The 22,699-nt window shown below is 43.6% G+C and overlaps 1 protein-coding gene across 1 annotated transcript in view; it reads left to right on the plus strand.

The window, feature by feature from the left end:
* Positions 1 to 22,699, plus strand: part of LOC124288089 (centrosomal protein of 63 kDa-like) — a 69,283-nt gene that overhangs the window by 405 nt on the left and 46,179 nt on the right. The window contains exons 2-10 of the mRNA XM_046724655.1: positions 872 to 957; positions 1,527 to 1,716; positions 2,579 to 2,674; positions 7,272 to 7,415; positions 8,153 to 8,287; positions 10,095 to 10,214; positions 17,372 to 17,517; positions 17,826 to 17,912; positions 18,955 to 19,066. Coding sequence (XP_046580611.1) covers positions 911 to 957; positions 1,527 to 1,716; positions 2,579 to 2,674; positions 7,272 to 7,415; positions 8,153 to 8,287; positions 10,095 to 10,214; positions 17,372 to 17,517; positions 17,826 to 17,912; positions 18,955 to 19,066 — 1,077 coding nt within the window. The 5' untranslated portion in view covers positions 872 to 910. The remainder of the gene's footprint in view (positions 1 to 871; positions 958 to 1,526; positions 1,717 to 2,578; positions 2,675 to 7,271; positions 7,416 to 8,152; positions 8,288 to 10,094; positions 10,215 to 17,371; positions 17,518 to 17,825; positions 17,913 to 18,954; positions 19,067 to 22,699) is intronic.

Raw genomic sequence — 22,699 nt, forward strand, 5'->3', positions numbered from 1 at the left:
GACCCACGTTTACTTGATAAACTCGAAATAGAATATTATAGTCAGAACGGATTATTTCCACGGTGAGGTTGTGATGAAAAGATATTATGTGAGGTAGTGGTGAAACTAAGCTTAGTTTATAGCTGTAATTTTCTGTTTTGAAATGTCCTGCATCATAAAAGAATAATTTCAATTCATCATTCATAATATTTACACAAAGTTCATCACTGATAGATTGTATACAGTTCATTGGTGGATTTAATTATTTGCCTGTGAACTTGCATATTTGTGAATTAAGTGTTATAAAACTACTGACTCCTGCTAAGTGTGATTAATCACATGTTAATTAATTTAAGTGATTGAGTAAATAGGGGCTTGTAAATAGGTTAAATAGTTCAAAGATTAGGTGTTTACTTGATTATTAATCAGATTACCCATACTCTTGAGTGTAATCCCTGAAATGTGTCTACTCTTTGTTCACTGATGTATTACTGTATTACAGTTTTTCATCTTTGATTACAGGGAAGGGTTATAGATGCATATGAAATGTTATGGGAGAGTCAGACATGTTAAGCAAATATCACTGCTATGGTGCTATGGAGTACATGAATTTCATCTATAACATTTATTTGTACATGCACATTTAGCATCAGTCTGTTTTTTTCCTGTCTGTTCAGTGTTGTGACTTTTACAACCATTGTTAGTTTGAGAGGTGACATAGTGGACTGGCACATATCTCACAAAGTTTATCACCTGACAACATAGATTAATGCTCATATTTACAGTCACTGGATTGCTTGTGATGACTTCATTATTTACAGACACATATAGCTGAACTTTTGTGAAATGTGGCTTCGAACAAAGAATCCACAATCAATATTTTCTGTTTCAGATGATGGTCTTGGGTGTATATTCGAGCTGAGAATACAAAATGGAAAAACTCTCTGGTCTCTGGCTTGAATTGCAAAAAAAGGATAAGTAAGTTACAAAGTACCAGTATGTTATTGTACTTGTCTCCATTTCCAAATTTATAATGATGTTTTGTGGTATTGTTTTGGATGAAGCTTGATAGATCTGCTACAGTATGATATTATGTAACAGTGTTAACTTTATTTGTATGTTTGTTGTTTAATGCAGCGTACAGCAATATTCCCGCTATATGGCAGCAGTCTGTAAATAATTGAATCTGGACCATACATTCCTGCGATCAACATCATGAGCATTGATCTATGTCACCCACCCATGCAGAATCTTAAAGTGTGTTTTTCATAGATTATGCAGCCCAATAAGCACATTATTACAATGCTTTGCTCTGTGTTGACATATGGATGGGGGAAGCAATGTCATCATGAGCTGATAGTCTGATTTGTGTAGGAGGTAGAAGTTGCCAAGACAATTAGTTGATGACAGGAGCTGTTCGTTAATTTATTATAGCATTGTGTATCAGTTACACAAGCAAACAGCTGTGTAACCAAGGTTACCAGAAGGGGGAGTTGACATAATGCAAGGAGGTGATAGTCACATTTTTACACTATCGTGTTACCTAGGTTACCAGGAGGGGGATTGACGTCGTCGTGTCAGGAGGAGCTGCTGGAGCTGATGAGACAGTTGGACATCATGTTGACGGCCAAACGGAGAGACTGGGAGCATGAGACAGCAGCCATTAGGAGTCAGCTGGAGATGAAGGACAAGGAGTTGAACATCCAGACCACGACGCTCGAACACAAGAACAGACAGGTTGGTACATGACACTAGAACACAAGAACAGACAGGTGGGTACATGACACTAGAACACAAGAACAGACAGGTGGGTACATGACACTAGAACACAAGAACAGACAGGTGGGTACATGACACTAGAACACAAGAACAGACAGGTGGGTGCATGACACTAGAGCACAAGAACAGACAGGTGGGTACATGACACTAGAACACAAGAACAGACAGGTGGGTACATGACACTAGAACACAAGAACAGACAGGTGGATACATGACACAAGAACAGACAGGTGGATACATGATACTAGAACACAAGAACAGACAGGTGGGTACATGACACTAGAGCACAAGAACATACAGGTGGGTACACGCTGCTCGAACACAAGAACAGACAGGTGGGTACACGCCGCTCGAACACAAGAACAGACAGGTGGGTACACGCCGCTCGAACACAAGAATAGACAGGTGGGTACACGCCGCTCGAACACAAGAACAGACAGGTGGGTACACGCTGCTCGAACACAAGAACAGACAGGTGGGTACATGACGCTTCAACAGAAGAATACACAGATGGGTACACGGCGCTAGAACACAAGAACAGACGTGGGTACACTACAGGAAGGTTGGTGCATCATAGCATCCTTCTCCGTTTCTTGTATCACTGACTTTGCACAGAATTCTTTCTTTATGCTTACAGTGGTCATTAGTTTGTATTTACTATGTCAGTGCTTGTGAGTCTTGAAAGAGTTGTACATGATGGTGTCACAACTTTGACAATAACTCACACGCATTGGTTTTTCCTCTATTACTGTTGAAACAGTCACTCAATCTTTGCCATACAAGTGTGCCAGCATCGATGTTGATGTTGAATTTGTTGCAGTTTGAGGACATGAAGTCACAGCTGACCCAGGCAAGTCGGACGCGGGACGAGGTTGTTCAGCAGTACGTGGCGCAGGTTGTTCAACTCAGCAACGAGGTACACGGTCACCATTATCGCACATATATAGTATGACCAGAAATTATTGAGAACTTTAGGAATATGTTTAATTGGATTTCTAGTATAAACAACCTTGACCAGCTATCAAGTGCTTGGTTTCATTCAAGAGAGACAACTCTGTTAATCCTTTTTCATTAGTTTGTGAAGAGTTATCCCACTTTGTTTACTTGCTAGCAGACGACATATTCAGTGATCCTCAGTATGGATGATTTAGAGAAGAGGAAGTTGATTTTAGAGTATTATAACAAGGACATCAGATCAGCTAAAGTGATTTCAAGTAGAACAGACATCCCTTTGTCCACTGTTTATCGTGTTTGGAAAAATATTGCAAATGGATATGGCATTGAGCACCATGGAGGCGCAGGTAGGCCCAGAAAACTGACTGTCGGTGACAGGAGGCGGCTTGGTATTCTTGTTTCTAAAAACAAACGAAGGAGTAAAACTTAAGAAAACTTAAGGCTGGATATGATTGATAGAGGAACTGTGGCTGTCTGTAAGGAGACAATTAGAACTGAGCTGCATGCAATGGGTTGGCAGAAAAGTCAAGGAATTTCCATCACCGATCGTGAGACCTGAACAAAAGGAGCGAATGTTGAACTGGTGCTTACAGCATAGAAATTTTAACTTGTACAATGTGATTTTCTCAGATGAAAGTTCTGTGTGGCTGTTTCCTAATACACTGAAATTCTGGACCAAACAAACTGAAAAACTTTTGTATCAGCGCCCAAAGTACAGTCCGAAATTTAACGTGTGGGGTGGCATATCTGTGTTAGGGGCAACGCCCCTGAGTGTATTTGAAGGGAATATGAACAGTGAGCGGTACACAGATATTCTCGAGGGACATTTACTTCCATCTGCTCACGTGTTCTATGGGCATTTTTGGATTTTCCAGCAGGACAACGACCCAAAACATCGTTCAAAGCATTCCCAGGCCTGGTTTCGGACCCAAAATATGACATTATTAGATTGGCCAAGCTATAGCCCTGACTTAAATCCAATAAAACATGTTTGGGGACTTATGAAGGAAAGTGTCAATAAGAAAAATCTGACAAATATTGCTGAAATGAAAGAAGAGGTGGTCCGGACATTTGTAACTTTCTAACTTCTTTGATCAGTAGTATGCCCCGCCACATTGAAGCCTGCATTGCTGCCCATGGTGACTTGACAAAATACTAACTGTTCACCTGTCTTTGAATCTGGAGTTATGTTCTGCTAATATTCACATTTAATACGTGAGTAATGAGCGAAAAAATATTAAAAATTACAATCTTTATATTTTTCAATAATTTCTGGTTGTACTGTATCTCTGTACTGTTACCATAAAACCCGTGGCCCTGTCCAGTTTGGGGGATCTAAGAGGCAGCATGCTGTCGCTGACATGTGCTCTGTTGGTACTGTTACCATAAAACCCGTGGCCCTGTCCAGTTTGGGGATCTAAGAGGCGGCATGCTGTCGCTGACATTCGCTCTGTTGGTACTGTTACCATAAAACCCGTGGCCCTGTCCAGTTTGGGGATCTAAGAGGCTGCATGCTGTCGCTGACATTCGGCTCTGTTGGTACTGTTACCATAAAACCCGTGGCCCTGTCCAGTTGGGGGATCTAAGAGGGGCATGCTGTCGCTGACATGTGCTCTGTTGGTACTGTTACCATAAAACCCGTGGCCCTGTCCAGTTAGTTTGGGGATCTAAGAGGCATGCATGCTGTCGCTGACATGTGCTCTGTTGGTACTGTTACCATAAAACCCGCGGGCCCTGTCCAGTTGGGGATCTAAGAGGCGGCATGCTGTCGCTGACATGTGCTCTGTTGGTACTGTTACCATAAAACCCGTGGCCCTGTCCAGTTGGGGATCTAAGAGGCTGCATGCTGTCGCTGACATGTGCTCTGTTGGTACTGTTACCATAAAACCCCGTGGCCCTGTCCAGTTTGGGGATCTAAGAGGCGCATGCTGTCGCTGACATCTCGCTCTGTTGGTACTGTTACCGTAAAACCCGTGGCCCTGTCCAGTTGGGGATCTAAGAGGCATGCTGTCGCTGACATGTGCTCTGTTGGTACTGTTACCATAAAACCCGTGGCCCTGTCCAGTTTGGGGATCTAAGAGCGGCATGCTGTCGCTGACATTCGGGCCTGTTGGTACTGTTACCATAAAACCCGTGGCCCTGTCCAGTTAGGGGATCTAAGAGGCGGCATGCTGTGTCGCTGACATTCGCTCTGTTGGTACTGTTACCATAAAACCCGTGGCCCTGTCCAGTTTGGGGATCTAAGAGGCGCGCATGCTGTCGCTGACATTCGCTCTGTTGGTACTGTTACCATAAAACCCGTGGCCCTGTCCAGTTTGGGAATCTAAGAGGCGGCATGCTGTAAGCTGACATTCGCTCTGTTGGTACTCGTTACCATAAAACCCGTGGCCCTGTCCAGTTTGGGGGATCTACGAGGCGGCATACTGTCGCTGACATTCGGCTCTGTTGGTACTGTTACCATAAAACCCGTGGCCCTGTCCAGTTGGGGATCTAAGAGGCGGCATGCTGTCGCTGACATTCGCTCTGTTGGTACTGTTACCATAAAACCCGCGGCCCCCTGTCCAGTTGGGGATCTACGAGGGCGGCATGCTGTCGCTGACATTCGCCTCTGTTGGTACTGTTACCATAAAACCCGTGGCCCTGTCCAGTTTGGGAATCTAAGAGGCGGAATGCTGTCGCTGACATGTGCTCTGTTGGTACTGTTACCATAAAACCCATGGCCCTGTCCAGTTGGGGATCTAAGAGGCGGCATGCTGTCGCTGACATTCGCTCTGTTGGTACTGTTACCATAAAACCCGCGGGCCCTGTCCAGTTGGGGATCTAAGAGGCTGCATGCTGTCGCTGACATGTGCTCTGTTGGTACTGTTACCATAAAACTCGTGGCCCTGTCCAGTTGGGGATCTAAGAGGCGGCATGCTGTCGCTGACATGTGCTCTGTTGGTACTGTTACCATAAAACCCGTGGGCCCTGTCCAGTTGGGGATCTAAGAGGCGCATGCTGTCGCTGACATTCAGCTCTGTTGGTACTGTTACCATAAAACCCGCGGGCCCTGTCCAGTTTGGGGATCTAAGAGGCGCTTGCTGTCGCTGACATTCGCATCTGTTGGTACTGTTACCATAAAACCCGTGGCCCCTGTCCAGTTTGGGGATCTAAGAGGCGCATGCTGTCGCTGACATTCGGCTCTGTTGGTACTGTTACCATAAAACCCGTGGCCCTGTCCAGTTGGGGATCTAAAGGCGGCATGCTGTCGCTGACATGTGCTCTGTTCAGTACTGCTACCATAAAACCCATGGCCCTGTCCAGTTGGGGATCTACGAGTCGGCATGCTGTCGCTGACATTCGCTCTGTTGGTACTGTTACCATAAAACCCGTGGCCCTGTCCAGTTTGGGGATCTAAGAGGCTGCATGCTGTCGCTGACATGTGCTCTGTTGGTACTGTTACCATAAAACCCGTGGCCCTGTCCAGTTGGGGATCCAAGAGGCGGAATGCTGTCGCTGACATTCGCTCTGTTGGTACTGGTATCCATAAAACCCGTGGCCCTGTCCAGTTGGGGATCTAAGAGGCGCATGCTGTCGCTGACATGTGCTCTGTTAAGTACTGTTACCATAAAACCCGTGGCCCTGTCCAGTTTGGGGATCTAAGGGCGGCATGCTGTCGCTGACATTCGCTCTGTTGGTACTGTTACCATAAAACCCGTGGCCCTGTCCAGTTTGGGGATCTAAGAGGCGGCATGCTGTCGCTGACATTAAGCTTCTGTTGGTACTGTTACCATAAAACCCGCGGCCCCTGTCCAGTTGGGGATCTAAGAGGCGGCATGCTGTCGCTGACATGTGCTCTGTTGGTACTGTTACCATAAAACCCGTGGCCCTGTCCAGTTGGGGATCTCGAGGCGGCATGCTGTCGCTGACATTCGCTCTGTTGGTACTGTTACCATAAAACCCGTGGCCCTGTCCAGTTGGGGGATCTAAGAGGCGGCATGCTGTCGCTGACATGTGCTCTGTTGGTACTGTTACCATAAAACCCGTGGCCCTGTCCAGTTTGGGGATCTAAGAGGCGGCATGCTGTCGCTGACATTCGCTCTGTTGTGTTAGAAACTTTCACTGTTAACATTTCAGTGTTGGCAATGTCTGGCAATAGATGAAATACATGGGATAATCAAAGATGCGAGCAGCAGCAGGTTATGTATTGACACAGTCTAATCTGGCAACCACAGTTGGCAATGTCTGGCAATAGATGAAATACATGGGATAATCAAAGATGCGAGCAGCAGCAGGTTATGTATTGACACAGTCTAATCTGGCAACCACGGTTTTAATCTTGGAGCATTTGTGTATTTTAATGTTTGGTTAAGGTTGCAAATAATCTCCAACTGTTCAAGGGATGCTATGAATCCTGCTGGGTGTGAACCATGCAAGCCTGTATTCATACAAGTGCACCTCCTGCCTCAGGGGTGATGGTCATGTGATCCATTGCTTTCGCTGACGTGTCTGTCCCGGCAGTCATTGGTCTTTGATTACTGTTGTATGATCCGCTATTTACGATGACGTATCTGTTTCAGGTCCAGCGAATGAAGCGGGAGTATGAGAAGCTCCACAAGAAGCACACCCGCCACACGAAGGAGGCTCACCGTCTCAAGGCCGAGACCACCAGCGAGATCGAGGGCGGCAAGACTGAGATGAAACGACTCCGAGACAAGATGGAGGTGGGGCACACTGTGTACTGCTGTCTAGAAATGCTACCTTTTGGTACCTAGAATCAGTGGGACGAAAAAGGGGGTCTGACTATCTGCCTATGTGAAAGATTTCACTCATTTTTGATGTGCTGGAGTTGTACACTCACATGAAGAATAAACAACACAAACATATATTTTTCCCACACCAAAAGTCAAGTCATGTTTCTACAGATATAAATGCAATTTTTATATTCCAAGTTTTATTTGCTGACGAGTAAGTAAAATATTATAAAGATAACCAACTCATTTACTGTTGTGTATAGATATTCTTGAAAAACAAGAAGCCTTGGTAAGGTGTATGTTTGTGTATTGGATGGCTGTGTACAGGTATGATAGATGTTTGGGGATGTGTTTATATTTAAACTATTGTATTTACTGGGAATGGGATGGGTGCAAGTTGGGTGATCACTTGATTGTCCAGACTCAATTATTTATATTCCGCTGGAATATTGCTGAGAGCGATATAAAACTAAACTCACTCACTCACTCACTCACTTACACACTCAAAGATGTTATGATATTGACTGGTTCTGTAACTGTAACATGTTATATTTGTTCTGTAACTGTATCTCAGATAAAATGGCCAGGAATCAAACAAATTTGTATGGATCTTTCCTTCACAGGGACTGGTAAAGTTTAATATGGAGAACAACTGTTTGCAGTTATTAACTGAAAGTAATTGGAAGGAATTTTGGACAATGTTTCAGCAACAGTCTCAGACCTACCAGTCTCAGATAGACCGGCGCCGACAACTCCAGGACAACACTGAGCTCAACCTGAAGACAACCATCACCCAGCTGGAGGGGCAGGCCGAGAGACAGGGCGACACCATCACCACACAGGTAGGTAGTCATCACTACGCAGGTAGACACCATCACCACACAGGTAGGTAGTCCTCACTACACAGGTAGTCCTCACTACACAGGGCGACACCATCACCACACAGGTAGGTAGTCATCACTATGCAGGTAGTCGTCACTACACAGGTAGACACCATCACCACACAGGTAGGTAGTCATCACTACACAGGTAGTCGTTACTACACAGGGCGACACCATCACCACACAGGTAGGTAGTCATCACTACACAGGTAGTCGTCACTACACAGGGCGACACCATCACCACACAGGTAGGTAGTCGTCACTACACAGGTAGACACCATCACCACACAGGTAGGTAGTCATCACTACACAGGTAGTCCTCACTACACAGGGCGACACCATCACGACACAGGTAGGTAGTCATCACTACACAGGTAGTCGTTACTACACAGGGCGACACCATCACCACACAGGTAGGTAGTCATCACTACACAGGGCAACACCATCACCACACAGGTAGGTAGTCATCACTACACAAGTAGACGCCATCACCACACAGGTAGACACCATCACCACACAGGTAGGTAGTCATCACTACACAGGTAGACACCATCACCCAGCTGGAGGGGCAGGCCGAGAGACAGGGCGACACCATCACCACATAGGTAGGTAGTCATCACCACACAGGTAGACACCATCACCACATAGGTAGGTAGTCATCACCACACAGGTAGACACCATCACCACACAGGTAGGTAGTCATCACCACACTGGTAGGTAGTCATCACCACACTGGTAGGTAGTCATCACTACACAGGTAGACACCATCACCACACAGGTAGGTAGTCATCACCACACAGGTAGATAGTCATCACTACGCAGGTAGACACAGCTGGAGGGGCAGGCCAAGAGACAGGGCGACACCATCACCACACTGGTAGGTAGTCATCACCACACAGGTAGACACCATCACCACACAGGTAGGTAGTCATCACTACACAGGTAGACGCCATCACCACACAGGCAGTGTTCACGAATGGTGTTTCAAAGTAACAGGACATTGGGTCCTGTAAGTTTCAGATGTCTGTCTGACCCGTTGAAAATTCACAGGACCCATAGAATATAATTAAACTCACATTTCAGATTTAACATCTCTTATAATTGGCATTGAAATTATTAACAAACATAAGATTTATAAACAGCAATAAACAGCAAACAAGTGTCACATGTCACATATGACAACTTCAGTCAAAGTCATTGTGAAATATACAGTCAGACACTGGGGCCGGTGGGTTGTAGACTTCTATCGGACCGTTGGTGAATCTACCGGATTTGTCAGAGGGTCAGACGCTATTCGTGAACACTGCACAGGTAGACACCATCACCACACAGGTAGGTAGTCATCACCACACAGGTAGGTAGTCATCACCACACTGGTAGGTAGTCATCACTACACAGGTAGACACCATCACCACACAGGTAGACACCATCACCACACAGGTAGATAGTCATCACCACACAGGTAGATAGTCATCACTACGCAGGTAGACACCATCGCCCAGCTGGAGGGGCAGGCCAAGAGACAGGGCGACACCATCACCACACAGGTAGGTAGTCATCACCACACAGGTAGGTAGTCATCACCACACAGGTAGATACCATCACCCCGCTGCAGGTGAGAGACCACCATTGTCTATCTTGAGGTCTAGACAATTGGACACTATCACAGGATCAGTTCCTTACATGGTTACTTCATTCCTGCCATTTGTTTGGATATTACTGAAAACAGTGTAAACATTCCCTCACTTCCTCCCTTCTATTGAAACAGGAGGAGAAGATACGGAAGTTGAAGGCGTCGCTGAGTGAGGCTATGAATGCCCACAAACGTGCAATGAACGACAATGAGAGACTGCTGGATGATCTGAAGAAATCAAATACCAGCATCAGAGTAAGAGCTTCTCGGACAAAACTTCTGTGTACCCCAAACAAGACCCAACATAATCAGATCCTAGCTGGAAGACATATAAAATATGAATGATAACCCAAACACAAAGAAAAACAATTCCCCTTTTTCAGGACAATATGCATTAGCACCCTGCCCTCTAGGCACTAGGATTATTTTTCCTTATCCTGACTCATGTTTATTTGCTTGTCTTCTTCTTCTGGCGAACCTAGTGGAACACTTGTATCTCCCAATTGAAGTTCCCTTCAATAAAAAATCACTCATTAGTACTGACCACGAGTTACCTCCCTTCCACAAGCGCGTGAACGAGGGCGCCACCTGAACCCATGTGCCTCGCTCTCTCCTTCTTCGCCCAGTGAGCAAGACGTGAGAGCACCTGTGTCTCCCTGCACACTATATCCTTTTTTTATATTTAGTTTGTTACCTCTTATATTCATCTATAGAGGTGTAACTAGTATCATTATTCAACATGCATTGATAATTATTCGTGTTTCTGCTGCTTGATTCACGGTTCGCCGTGTTTGCTCAGCAGTTTCATGCGTTAATAAAAATCTGCACTGTTTGTAAAGTGCGTTACTCTGCTACCGATCCACATTTAAAATGCCCTAGTTGCATTACTCCATGTTCTATTGTTTCTCGTTGTAAATTATGTATTAATTTACCAATTTCTGCCTTTGATAAATATTTATGTTCCGTTTTTAGACGGAAGGCAGATAAATCTCGGAAACAATCTTCAGTCATGGCTAATAGATCGGAGTCAGATATATCCTGAGTTACCTTCGGGGGATAAGCGTGGGACGCAGTCCGCTATATCTAGAAGCGACCTGCTTCCCAGGACGTTCCTTTATCACAGTCTAAAACTAGAAGAACTTCCACGTCGTCTCAACGTATGCTCTGAGCCCCCAGGTCTACAGCCTCGTCAAAGGGAAATCCACGAAGACTACTAAAAAACTTTGCTTCTGATATTCAGAATTATGTTTATATGATGATGACATTTCGATTATCATTCCAGATGTATGTCATAAGAAGTGACCAGTGCGGCTACCGTCACTTCAGCGCAGAATCAACATGCAATCAGAGATGCCTACGCTGGCGCCGGAGATTATAACTGAGGGTCCGTCACTATCACAGAGAGGACACCCTCAACGCCAGCGCAGACCATCCCAGGCGGCGTGGTCAACCAAATCATGAGGCTGATGGAAGACCGTTACGGCTTACAGAGGCCTCAGAGCCACGGGCCCCAGAGCCCACCCCATACTAAGTCATACAGGGCCCCAGAGCCGCCTTGACTTCAGCGTAGGGCCCCTGAGCCCATAGGCGCCTCGGCGAAGGGCAACCCTGCCGGAGTGAGCTCTTTGCATAAGGTATACCAGGCGCCTCGAGGAGGAGCTATAGAGCCTGACCCTTTGCAAGAGGCTTCTTGCGGAGAAGAGCGCCTTCGCCAGCACGCACCTTGTCATATGCGAAGTTATGCGTTCAGCAAGCACTCATATGTCGGATCGGACACTGACTCCAGACATTTGCGCAAGACGCGAAGGCTAAGTGGTTCTACAACCCCTAGGAGGCGTTCGCGTAGCCCTCAACGTTCGAGAAGTCCAGAGCATCTGCGAAGCCATCACCGTTCTCGTAGCCCAGTCTCCGCGAAGGATGTCTTCTCCAAGGTCTACATACACTAGCCAATCGTCAGTCCGTTCTCCTCAGTCCTCACATAGATCTTCTTACAGATCGAGGCTCCGACATACGACCATACGTCAGAGGAAGACGATGGTATCATTTAAGATCGGACTCTAGACACTTCGCTAAGGAAGTCCCACGCCTCCGCGAAGAGCTAGAGCCTCACCAGTTGAGAGGGACATCGGCGAGAAGGAGCTTACGCCGAGCCCACACCCTGTAGAACACAGAGGTCGATTCAGCGAAGCAGCTCATATATTGATCGGACTCTGACTTCGATACTTTCGCGAAGGTCGCGAAGGCTAAGTGGCTCCAAGTCTACTTCACCCAGAAGATCTAGAAGCGCTATCGAGGATCTTGGCGAAGTCCCAGCGTTACGGTGGAAGTCTCCTCCAAGGTCTCCATATACTAGCCACTCGTCATATATAGCCACTTTCGTCAGTCCGTTCAAGACATCACATGAGTTGTTTATCAACTGTAAGCCATATGTCGCCTACAAGCCTCTGCACAAGACAATTGCACAGGCTATTTACAACACACAACGCCGCTGTATTAATTTATCAACGGATGAAGAGCCTAATTAGGGATCTTCAAGCGACTACCTCCTACGATAACGATTATCTACATGCGTGACCATTACGCGAGATCTGCAGACAATTCAAAACGAAATTGAACAGCAGTCTTGTTACAGCGAGTAAAACTCATAATCGTCAACCCGATTTCCTCAGAAGTAATATGTACAACAAGTTCAGCTTTAACAGTCTACAAGCTGACAACTTGCAAGGTTATTGAACCTTATATAAGGAAGTCGGAATTATCTTCAAGACTGAAGTTACTTTCGACAGCCTGGAAAATAACTTACCAGCATTAATATTACAGAGCGCGGTATTTCGGCCGGAGGTATTTCGCGGCGTTTACCATCAACCCTCGAAATGCGTGGTCACCGGGTAACTTCGAAGTTACGGTGAAGACCGACGATTGTTCTAATATCAACGGCTGGCACTATATTATACAAGGTTCCTTTCCTGATACACCGGTGGCGTCACAGCGTGGGTACTCTACAGAATCAAAATGCCTTGTTCTGATTGGACCGAGATGGACAACGCCCTAAGCAGAAGATTCGATCATAGTTCACAGTTCAACACATAGGTTGCAAGTGACAACAATATATCAGTGAACGAGCAAGCCTCCTTACAGTCCAGCTAATCTAAACCTTCATGATTGGGCTGCCTTCTTGAGGTTAGAGACCTCCCCTGTCAAGTAAGGACGAGGACACGGCAGTCAGGCGATTTTTACATAAAGTTCAACGATGGCAGTCACCCCTGGTTATGCATCTACATCGCCAAGCACTTCAAGAGGCGAATTTACCTCGACGACGGGATACAAATGGATCCAAATCCATAGCGTCTCAGACTACAGTTGAATTCATCATCAAGCTACTAACACAACTAGATGGTTAGTAAACCTACTTAAGTTGGACCTAGAACCTTTGCAAGATCTGCTATTTCTAGGTTTTTGATTTGTAACGGCGCAGAATCGTATAATTGTACCGGAGGACCATGGATCAAGATCCAACAGTCATTTCCACAAGCCTTACTATCTCCGCTACCACTACGACAGTGACAGAGTCTGTTGGGGCTACGCACTTCAGCTCAGCTCAAGACATGACAGACAGAGGCAGACTACAATTACATCCGTTACAAGTCATCAGCAATTCGCATCTAGGACGCAATCTCTACCGTTCAATTCATCGGTTCAGGTCAAACCTCATCTACTATGATGCACCAAGAGATCGAATGTTTGAATAGGCGTCTGCGTTAATAGAGCTGGAATCGATAACACTTCTCGTAGATGTGTCACTATAAGGATGGGGAGCCCATCTTGCCAACAGGACGGCATCAGGGCTATGAGCAATCAAGAGAGCAATTACACATAAATCTGCTAGAGATGCAAGCAGTAATAAACGCCTTAATACACTGGAGCAACTTACTACAGTATACCCAGTGGATGATTCACACAGTCAATTCGACAGTGGCGTTTTTATGTGAACAAACTAAGCTCAACCAGGTCCCCGAACATATCGACTCTGTTTTCAATTGTTGATTTAATCAACAATCTCAACATACATGTCAGAGCATATCACATTCCAGGAGCAAAGAATGTGATAGCAGACGCTTCTCTCTCGGCCACACATACCATCGCCGACAGAATGAATGCTCCATACAGAGATATTCACTCAAATTATCAAGGAAATAGGAACTACACTAATAGACCTATTTACCATTCGATTCAACAAACAACTGACAACATTCAGTATCGCCAGTTCAGACCCACTAGCATTGGCAACAGACGCACTAAGCATATCGTGGGAAGGTCTAAACGCGTAATGCGCTTTTCCGCCACCAGCGTTAATCTCACAAGTTTACTCTAAGTCAGTCTAAAGCAGAGCCTCCATCTGATTTTGGTCATGGCCTACTGACCAGCGAGGAAGTGGTTTCCAACACTTATTCAAGAAATCGGACAACCAATACTACATCTTACAGAGTGCTCGAATCTGTTAATACATCCGCACACCAAACAAGCACGGAAAGCCAGATATATTCCAACTTCGCGTATGGATTGTATCAAAGGCGTGTCTGAATAACAAGTTATTCAGCCAGAGCTGACAAAGCAGTCTAACTTGCCCTGCGTAACTCAACTGGCAACTTATCACGATGACAAATGGCACAGTTTTGTCAATTATGCTGCAAAGGAAGGATTTACAGCTAGATATGCTACTCATCCTCAAGTGGCGGACTACTTATGTTATCTACGTCAGACTAAGATTTTATAAGGCTCAGCTTGTCCACCTATCTTGCAGCAATAGCTCTATCATAACTGAGAGAGCGGTCAAGTTAACCTAACCCAGTTACTGCGCCTGCTCTACGAGCTTTCCGATTGGAGGATTAAAGCGGAAGTTCACGCTCCAACTTGGGATCTGAATATAGTGCTCCAACACCTCACAAGTGAGGTTTATGAACCAGCTTTGATGATATACTTGAACCCCATGATCACGATGAATCTATCACAATGGCCAGTAACAACACTGAAAATATATCTCCACCGAGCCAAACAGGAGGGAAAATTGCAAGAGATTTATTTCCTCTATCAAGCTACGCAGACGGAAGTCTCACGTACTACTATATCTCCTTTTGGATCAGAACTGTCATACTACGTGCCTACAAGACTGTAGGACTCAACCCTCCATGAGCTTCTAATCCTCATAATATTAGAGCGCTAACATCTACAATTGCTCTACACAAATTCTTTTGGAATAATGGAGGGTTATTTCTGGAGATCCGATATGGTGTTTGCCAACCACTATCTGAGAGATATCACCACCGAGGACGTCTCAGGTATCCACCTATTCGGTCCCATGGTCCTCGCACAACAGTTGACAGTTCCTCGGGAGAAGATAAGTCCATCTTACAGAATTTTACTTATCTTATAACAGTACTAAATAGCTACATGCTATATATATTTTGCTTAAGTTCAATTTATTATCTTAAGCTCAGTACTATGGTTATTATATCATACAATATGTAAGCTAACAACTCTACGGAGTTTGTTATTATATATTTAGCTTAAGTTAATCATATCTTAAGCTCAGTACTATGGTTACATTATAAATATATTAGCTAACAAACTCTACGGAGTTTTTTGCTATTATATATGTAGCTTAAGTTTATTCATATCTTAAGCTCATTACTATGTTTATATCATATAAGTATATTAGCTAACAAACTCTAAAGAGTTTTTTGCTATCATATACTTAGGTTCAGTTTCATCATATCTTAAGCATTATGGTTACATTATAACATGTATTAGCTAACAAACTCTACAGAGTTTTTGCTATTATATATGTAGCTTAAGTTTATTCATATCTTAAAGCTCAGTACTGTGTTTATATCATATAAGTATATTAGCTTACAAACTCTAAAGAGTTTTTACTATCATATACTTAGCTTAAGTTTCATCATATTTTAAGCATTATGGTTACATTATAAAATGTAATAGCTAACAAACTCTACGGAGTTGTTTTGGCTATTTAGGTTGCTTAAGTTAATTATATCTTAAGCACAGTTCTATAATCATACTATATATATACCTACAACTCTTAGGAGTTCTACTATTATATATATGTTCAGCTTAAGTTTCAATCCTTAAGCTCAGTCATATGTTCATTTCATAACATGTATTAGTTAACAAACTCTCAGTAGTTGGTTACTATTATACAGCTTAAAGTATCATTATACCTTAAGCACAATTCTGTTATAACTTACATATATGCATATTGTAAGCTTACTACTTTGGTTCTTATAAAAGTATTCATTATAAACTATCAACAGTTTATACTATCACATTAATAGCTTTAGCTTAATTAATGTTCTATATACTTTATTATATATTCAGTAAATTGTAATAACCCTTATATGGCAACTGATAAGTTAACAGCAGGAATTCAGTTCAGTGCCTTCATGAAGTTCCCTTAGGGTTATTACAATTATCTCAGTTCAAATCACTAATTAGTAAAATCCAAAGTATATATAATCCCACCTCCTATTCCGTAGGATTCTACAAGCAAATAAACATGAGTCAGGATAAGGAAAAATATGAAATTTTTAGAGTAAAATTAATATTTTTATACTTATCCTGACTCATGAGGTAAGCCCTCCCGTCCTCCCCACTTAACACTTTGGATTTCCCTGGAAATTCAGGTGTTGGGCTCAGTATATGAGGAGAGAGTGAGGCACATGGGTTCAGGTGGCGCCCTCGTTCCCGCGCTTGTGGAAGGGAGGTAACTCGTGGTCAGTACTAATGAGTGATTTTTTATTGAAGGGAGCTTCAATTGGGAGATACAAGTGTTCCACTAGGTTCGCCAGAAGAAGAAGACAAGCAAATAAACATGAGTCAGGATAAGTATAAAAATATTAATTTTACTCCATATGAAATAATTTCTACTGAGCAGAGTTAGCTCCCCTTCTCAATTCACCCATATGTAATGCTGTTTTAGATCAACATATCTTCCGGTATTTTCTTATTGATTCTGTACATGCAGGCAAGGCTACATAACAGTATGTCTGATAGTAACTTCATGCAGCCATGTTTTGGGTAGAAATGGTAACTTTGTCACAATGTAAGTTTTATCTTTGTTCACATAGCTTCTGAATAATCAAGCAGGGTTCCACTCTAAATTTGTTTTGAAACTATTTTGACTCGTTTTGTCATGAGCGAATATTTAGTCTGAATGGAATTAATAATTAACAGTCTTTGACTTTAGCCATTGAATGATAGCTCTGCAAGGAATATGTGAATGATATCATCAAATGAACATGCTCTAATACTTTTAGGGGGTTGTCAGATCAGTAATCCAATACAGTTGTATAAATACTCGTTACGGAGATATGTTCAAATTGTCACGTTGGTTACAGAGGTTGGAAGGGGAGAAGCAGCAGATAGAGCTGGAGGTTCATTCCCGAGAGGACCTGCTCCGTGCGGCCAACGAGGACGCCCATCAGTACAGCCACGAGGTCTCCCTGTTGGAGCAGTCTCTGTCAGCCAAAGACGATATTATCAAGTAGGTCACCAAATCATGCATCTTGACAATTACAGACTTTTGTCAGCCGTGTTGGTGGTCTTTTCTGAATTTCGTGTTGCGGCCATATTTTTTTTTTTTTGTGGCAGCCATGTTTGTTTTGTGTGGCTACCATGTTTGTTTTGTGTGGCTACCATGTTTGTTTTGTGTGGCAGCCATGTTTGTTTCATGTGGCAGCCATGTTTGTTTTGTGTGGCAGCCATATTTGTTTCGTGTGGAGGCCATGTTTGTTTCGTGTGGCGGCCATGTTTGTGAACTGCTTTGAGTTATGGTATGACTGTATTTTTCAGAAACCTTGGCGACAGTGCTCGTCAGGAGGAGGGGGAACAAGTGATGCTGCTACGTCAGTCTCTCAACGAGGCTAAGGAGGATTGCAGGTAGGGAGATGCATCTTCAGAAAGACTTTAGGGTACCAACTTGTGCAGAGGACAAGAAGAATCTTGTGATCACAGTCTTTACTTTGTGGGCAAAAATTTTGCACATCGATTTTGAAGTACCAGTATATAGACCTGAAATTTGAACTGTAAATATAGGACCAACTACAAAGGACCTAACTCTGACGATGCATGAATTTGGGTTTATACAAGTCCCCTGGGCTTGAAAACATTTCTTGTTAAGGTTGGTTTGCTTTATGACAGTGCATCTTTTTCCTTGACATACAACCCCGGGGGAACTTACATCAGGATTGGCCCATTTCTGGCATGAATTTGGGTTTATACAAGTCCCCTGGGCTTGAAAACATTTCTTGTTAAGGTTGGCTTGCTTTATGACAGTGCATCTTTTTCCTTGACATACAACCCCGGGGGAACTTACATCAGGATTGGCCCATTTCTGGTGTCACCCTGTCCCTGCCGTCATATTGCTGGAATATTGCTAAAAGTGGCATAAAACTAAACTCACTCATCAGGATTGTTTCCAGTATTGTTGACTGTAGGAGGTGGTCACACTGGTATGGCAGGGCAGAGACACAGCTGATTGGGTAATCGTTTGCTGTTGTTGTCAGGTGAAATGGGTTATACTCTGATTTTCACTGGACAGACAGGTTTTCGAATCACAGGACCCACCTCAGATTCAAACAGATGATGTAATGGCCTCTTCACTTTAGATGCCAATATTTAAGGAAAAGAACCTTCCGAATCGTTTTGATGTAATCATTTATACAATTATAGGTTACAAACTTTGAGCTCTGTTTACCGCAGACCTTGTGCATTTGGTTCCAGATTTACAAGTTGCCTTTATGACAGGTGATCCATCTTTGAATGGAATAAACAGGTGATCTAGCTTTGAACGCAATAAACAGGTGATCTAGCTTTGAACGCAATCAACGGGTGATCTAGCTTTGAACGCAGTAAACAGGTGATCTAGCTTTGAACGCACATCCTGTCGTTTATCTGCTGCCTCTCTGACTGTATTTGTTAGATCTCACAAGCGAGCCCAGAAGAAGCTGAGAGACGAGGTGACTATCCTGGAGAGCAAGCTGGAGAATTCCGTCACACTTCGAGACAGCATTGCCCAAAAGCTTGATGAGAAGGTTTGTTACAGAAGCAGGCAAAGTGGGAGTCTGAGGGTTTAGAAGTACTGACAGTATTCCTAGAGTTCAGGGTTTAGATGTACTGACAGTATTCCTAGAGTTCAGGGTTTAGATGTACTGACAGTATTCCTAGAGTTCAGGGTTTAGATGTACTGACAGTATTCCCAGAGTTCAGGGTTTAGATGTACTGACAGTATTCCCAGAGTTCAGGGTTTAGATGTACTGACAGTATTCCTAGAGTTCAGGGTTTAGATGTACTGACAGTATTCCCAGAGTTCAGGGTTTAGATGTACTGACAGTATTCCTAGAGTTCAGGATTTAGATGTACTGACAGTATTCCCAGAGTTCAGGGTTTAGATGTACTGACAGTATTCCCAGAGTTCAGGGTTTAGATGTACTGACAGTATTCCTAGAGTTCAGGGTTTAGATGATGTACTGACAGTATTCCTAGAGTTCAGGGTTTAGAAGTACTGACAGTATTCCCAGAGTTCAGGGTTTAGATGTACTGACAGTATTCCCAGAGTTCAGGGTTTAGATGTACTGACAGTATTCCCAGAGTTCAGGGTTTAGATGTACTGACAGTATTCCTAGAGTTCAGGGTTTAGATGTACTGACAGTATTCCGAGAGTTCAGGGTTTAGATGTACTGACAGTATTCCGAGAGTTCAGGGTTTAGATGTACTGACAGTATTCCCAGAGTTCAGGGTTTAGATGTACTGACAGTATTCCCAGAGTTCAGGGTTTAGATGTACTGACAGTATTCCTAGAGTTCAGGGTTTAGATGTACTGACAGTATTCCCAGAGTTCAGGGTTTAGATGTACTGACAGTATTCCCAGAGTTCAGGGTTTTAGATGTACTGACAGTATTCCCAGAGTTCAGGGGTTTAGATGTACTGACAGTATTCCTAGAGTTCAGGGTTTAGATGTACTGACAGTATTCCTAGAGTTCAGGGTTTAGATGTACTGACAGTATTCCTAGAGTTCAGGGTTTAGATGTACTGACAGTATTCCTAGAGTTCAGGGTTTAGATGTACTGACAGTATTCCTAGAGTTCAGGGTTTAGATGTACTGACAGTATTCCCAGAGTTCAGGATTTAGATGTACTGACAGTATTCCTAGAGTTCAGGGTTTAGATGTACTGACAGTATTCCTAGAGTTCAGGGTTTAGATGTACTGACAGTATTCCTAGAGTTCAGGGTTTAGATGTACTGACAGTATTCCTAGAGTTCAGGATTTAGATGTACTGACAGTATTCCCAGAGTTCAGGGTTTAGATGTACTGACAGTATTCCCAGAGTTCAGGATTTACATGTACTGACAGTATTCCCAGAGTTCAGGGTTTAGATGTACTGACAGTATTCCGAGAGTTCAGGGTTCAGATGTACTGACAGTATTCCTAGAGTTCAGGGTTTAGATGTACTGACAGTATTCCTAGAGTTCAGGGTTCAGATGTACTGACAGTATTCCTAGAGTTCAGGGTTCAGATGTACTGACAGTATTCCTAGAGTTCAGGGTTCAGATGTACTGACAGTATTCCTAGAGTTCAGGGTTTAGATGTACTGACAGTATTCCTAGAGTTCAGGATTTAGATGTACTGACAGTATTCCTAGAGTTCAGGGTTTAGATGTACTGACAGTATTCCGAGAGTTCAGGGTTTAGATGTACTGACAGTATTCCCAGAGTTCAGGATTTAGATGTACTGACAGTATTCCTAGAGTTCAGGATTTAGATGTACTGACAGTATTCCGAGAGTTCAGGGTTTAGATGTACTGACAGTATTCCGAGAGTTCAGGGTTTAGATGTACTGACAGTATTCCCAGAGTTCAGGATTTAGATGTACTGACAGTATTCCTAGAGTTCAGGATTTAGATGTACTGACAGTATTCCTAGAGTTCAGGGTTCAGATGTACTGACAGTATTCCCAGAGTTCAGGGTTTAGATGTACTGACAGTATTCCTAGAGTTCAGGATTTAGATGTACTGACAGTATTCCTAGAGTTCAGGGTTCAGATGTACTGACAGTATTCCCAGAGTTCAGGGTTTAGATGTACTGACAGTATTCCTAGAGTTCAGGGTTCAGATGTACTGACAGTATTCCCAGAGTTCAGGATTTAGATGTACTGACAGTATTCCTAGAGTTCAGGGTTCAGATGTACTGACAGTATTCCCAGAGTTCAGGATTTAGATGTACTGACAGTATTCCTAGAGTTCAGGGTTCAGATGTACTGACAGTATTCCCAGAGTTCAGGGTTTAGATGTACTGACAGTATTCCTAGAGTTCAGGATTTAGATGTACTGACAGTATTCCCAGAGTTCAGGGTTTAGATGTACTGACAGTACTGTGACTGTTTGTCCCAGTCCACCCAGCTGTGAATGGGTACCTCGTAAGGATGGAAAAGCCACAATAACTCAGTGCGCCTTGTGGTTGCAAGAGTTGTATGATCCCCAGGGAGCTGAGATTGATAATGCGATGTGCCCTTGAGATTGACATCCAATGATCGAGGGAAAAATTACCAGCGCCTTGAGCATTCACTAGTGTGTTGATATGTGCGCTATATAAACATTCAGTAATAATAATAATAATTCTGAGAGTCCAGGGTTTAGATGTACTGACAGTATTCGGAGAGTTCAGGGTTTAGATGTAGTGACAGTATTCCGAGAGTTCAGGGTTTAGATGTACTGACAGTATTCTCAGGGTTTAGATGTACTGACAGTATTCCGAGAGTTCAGGGTTTAGATATACGGACAGTATTCCCAGAGTTCAGGGTTTAGATGTACTGACAGTATTCCCAGAGTTCAGGGTTTAGATGTACTGACAGTATTCTCAGGGTTTAGATGTACTGACAGTATTCCGAGAGTTCAGGGTTTAGATGTACTGACAGTATTCCTAGAGTTCAGGGTTTAGATGTACTGACAGTATTCCCAGAGTTCAGGGTTTAGATGTACTGACAGTATTCCCAGAGTTCAGGGTTTAGATGTACTGACAGTATTCTCAGGGTTTAGATGTACTGACAGTATTCCTAGAGTTCAGGGTTTAGATGTACTGACAGTATTCCTAGAGTTCAGGGTTTAGATGTACTGACAGTATTCCCAGAGTTCAGGGTTTAGATGGACTGACAGTTTTCTCAGGGTTTAGATGTACTGACAGTATTCCGAGAGCTCAGGGTTTAGATGGACTGACAGTATTCTCAGGGTTTAGATGTACTGACAGTATTCCTAGTGTTCAGCCGCCGTGATGTTGCTGGAATATTGCTAAAAGCGGCGTAAAACCAAACTCAGTCAGTCAGTCCTAGAGTTCAGGGCTTAGATGTACTGACAGTATTCCTAGAGTTCAGGGTTTAGATGTACTGACAGTATTCCCAGAGTTCAGGGTTCAGATGTACTGACAGTATTCCGAGAGTTCAGGGTTTAGAAGTACTGACAGTATTCCCAGAGTTCAGGGTTTAGATGTACTGACAGTATTCCTAGAGTTCAGGGTTTAGATGTACTGACAGTATTCCTAGAGTTCAGGGTTTAGATGTACTGACAGTATTCCTAGAGTTCAGGGTTTAGATGTACTTACAGTATTCCGAGAGTTCAGGGTTTAGATGTACTGACAGTATTCCTAGAGTTCAGGGTTTAGATGTACTGACAGTA

The sequence above is a fragment of the Haliotis rubra genome, unplaced genomic scaffold (assembly GCF_003918875.1).
Source record: "Haliotis rubra isolate DU_JTF1 unplaced genomic scaffold, ASM391887v1 Scf411, whole genome shotgun sequence".
In the NCBI taxonomy this organism is placed as follows: domain Eukaryota; kingdom Metazoa; phylum Mollusca; class Gastropoda; order Lepetellida; family Haliotidae; genus Haliotis; species Haliotis rubra.